Source organism: Sinocyclocheilus anshuiensis, unplaced genomic scaffold (assembly GCF_001515605.1).
Source record: "Sinocyclocheilus anshuiensis isolate Anshui unplaced genomic scaffold, SAMN03320099.WGS_v1.1 scaffold938, whole genome shotgun sequence".
Classification (NCBI taxonomy): domain Eukaryota; kingdom Metazoa; phylum Chordata; class Actinopteri; order Cypriniformes; family Cyprinidae; genus Sinocyclocheilus; species Sinocyclocheilus anshuiensis.
The window spans coordinates 7767-10346 of NW_015536508.1; the positions used below are offsets into that span (position 1 = coordinate 7767).

Below are 2580 nucleotides of genomic sequence, written 5' to 3' on the forward strand. Positions count from 1 at the left end.
CAGCGACTTAACACTGCTTTTGTGCTCCAGGGTCACAAATAAACCGATATCTGTAGTGATAACTATACTGATAAACATAACAGTAACTATACAGATAACTGTAACAATAACTATACTGATAACTACAGTAAGAACTATAGTGATACTGCAGTGCTTCCCACAGGTTTGAAATATACTTGTGGTGGTAGCCAGGTGGAAAATCCTCCTATTACCCATGGCACAAAAATGGTCTACATGTGACAAATAACAAATAATGTGTGATTTTTAACAATATTTGAATTTATTGAAATTCATTTTAATTACATAGGCTACTATTACATTTAATTACATGCTAATATTATGCATTATTATATGCATTGTAAATTATGCAAAATTACAGCTTTTAAATTGTGGAGTTCTCCTTACTTTGTCATACAGTGTCTCTCTCAGTGAATGGGACACAGATTTTACTGATACTAGTAAAATCTATATATTGAATATTCGATAACTGTAGTGATAACTATGCCAATAATCATAACAGTAACTATACTGATAACTATAACCATATCTATACCGATAACTACAGTAAGAACTATAGTGATACTGTAACAACTATAGTAATAACAATAACTATTCCGATAACTGTAGTGATAACTATGCCAATAATCATAACAGTAACTATACTGATAACTATAACCATATCTATACCGATAACTACAGTAAGAACTATAGTGATACTGTAACAACTATAGTAATAACAATAACTATTCCGATAACTGTAGTGATAACTATGCCAATAATCATAACAGTAACTATACTGATAACTATAACCATATCTATACCGATAACTACAGTAAGAACTATAGTGATACTGTAACAACTATAGTAATAACAATAACTATTCCGATAACTGTAGTGATAACTATGCCAATAATCATAACAGTAACTATACTGATAACTATAACCATATCTATACCGATAACTACAGTAAGAACTATAGTGATACTGTAACAACTATAACAATAACTGTAGTGATAACTATACCAATAATCATAACAGTAACTATACTGATAACTATAACAATAACTACACCGATAACTATAACAATAACTATACCGATAACTACAGTAAGAACTATAGTGATACTGTAACAACTATAGTAATAACAATAACTATTCCGATAACTGTAGTGATAACTATGCCAATAATCATAACAGTAACTATACTGATAACTATAACAATAACTACACCGATAACTATAACAATAACTATACCGATAACTACAGTAAGTACTATAGTGATACTGTAACAACTATAGTAATAACTATAATAATAACTATTCCAATAACTGTAGTGATAACTATACCAATAATCATAACAGTAACTATACTGATAACTATAACAATAACTAGAGCGATACTGTAACAACTATAGTAATAACTATAACAATAACTATTCCGATAACTATAATAACTTACCAATAACTACAGTAATAAATAAATAATGTCGCCCATGACTGCAATGATAACAATAGTAATAACTATACTAGTAACTAAAAGATGACCATAGTGGTAACTATAACAATAATTATAGTGATATTGTAACAGTCAGTAATTATAGCAATAACTAACAATAACTAAAATGGTAACTATAGTGATAACTATACTGATATTGTAACAGTAACTATAGCAATAACTAAAATGGTAACTATAGTGATAACTATACCGATGACTATAGTGATTAGTGTATTGATAACTATGATGATAACTATACCAGCATCCAATCCAACGTATGATAACGTTCTGTTTATTCTGCAGTTTTGTCATCTGTCTCTTTAAATGCTCGAGCTCTTTAAAGCAGGATGAATTCTGATTGGCTATCAATTGCTCTGAAAGTGATTCCAATGATATCGTTCCTCTGTGTCATTATCATCATAGCCATTATTAAAGCTTTACAGTCATTGTTGCAATTATGGTTGTTTGTGTGAATGATGGGCCTTTACAGTGAAATGACATGTAACGTTCTGCAGTGAATACTGCATGTCTGTGATGAAATGAAGACGGATCGCAGTGAATGAGGGCCTGTGATTGGCTGCCGGAGAATGACATGAATTCCTTCTGTTCTGTCCTCCACGTCTATTTCCACTCGCCTCATCCACTCTTCTTTCCATTTATTCACGTCGTTCAAACCCACTGACTTACTTTCTTCAGCTGAACAGCAGGAGATGTTTAGCTGAACGTTCACGCTGCTCTTCTCCATGCGATCACCTTCATATTTTCCATCCACATGAGTTTATTTTTAAATGTATGATGAATATTGACTGAGTTCTTGCAGTTGTGATGAATTTGAGCGTTTTAACGGATCGGGTCACTGATTCTCGGCTTCTGTTTCTCCCTCAGCCGATTTATGGTGCCCACTCTGGAACATGATTGGCCCGTGCAGGACTAGCGGACCTGTGATTGGTTGAACCTCAACCCAGGAGTGTCTGATGATTGGCTGAGAGAGAAGAGAGAGGCGGAGCCTGAGCAGGACGACCAACTCCAACTGGACAAACTCTCTCTTTCTTTCTCTCTCTCTTTCTCTCTCACACACGCTGAGTGT

The 2580-nt window shown here is 33.4% G+C and overlaps 1 protein-coding gene across 1 annotated transcript in view; it reads left to right on the forward strand.

Annotated features, from left to right (window-relative positions):
* The window catches only part of LOC107691353 (ras/Rap GTPase-activating protein SynGAP-like), a 9805-nt gene extending 7234 nt beyond the window's left edge, over positions 1 to 2571 (forward strand). Inside the window, exon 5 of the mRNA XM_016489921.1 lies at positions 2379 to 2571. Coding sequence (XP_016345407.1) covers positions 2379 to 2408 — 30 coding nt within the window. The 3' untranslated portion in view covers positions 2409 to 2571. The remainder of the gene's footprint in view (positions 1 to 2378) is intronic.
* Positions 2572 to 2580: the final 9 nt, after the last annotated feature.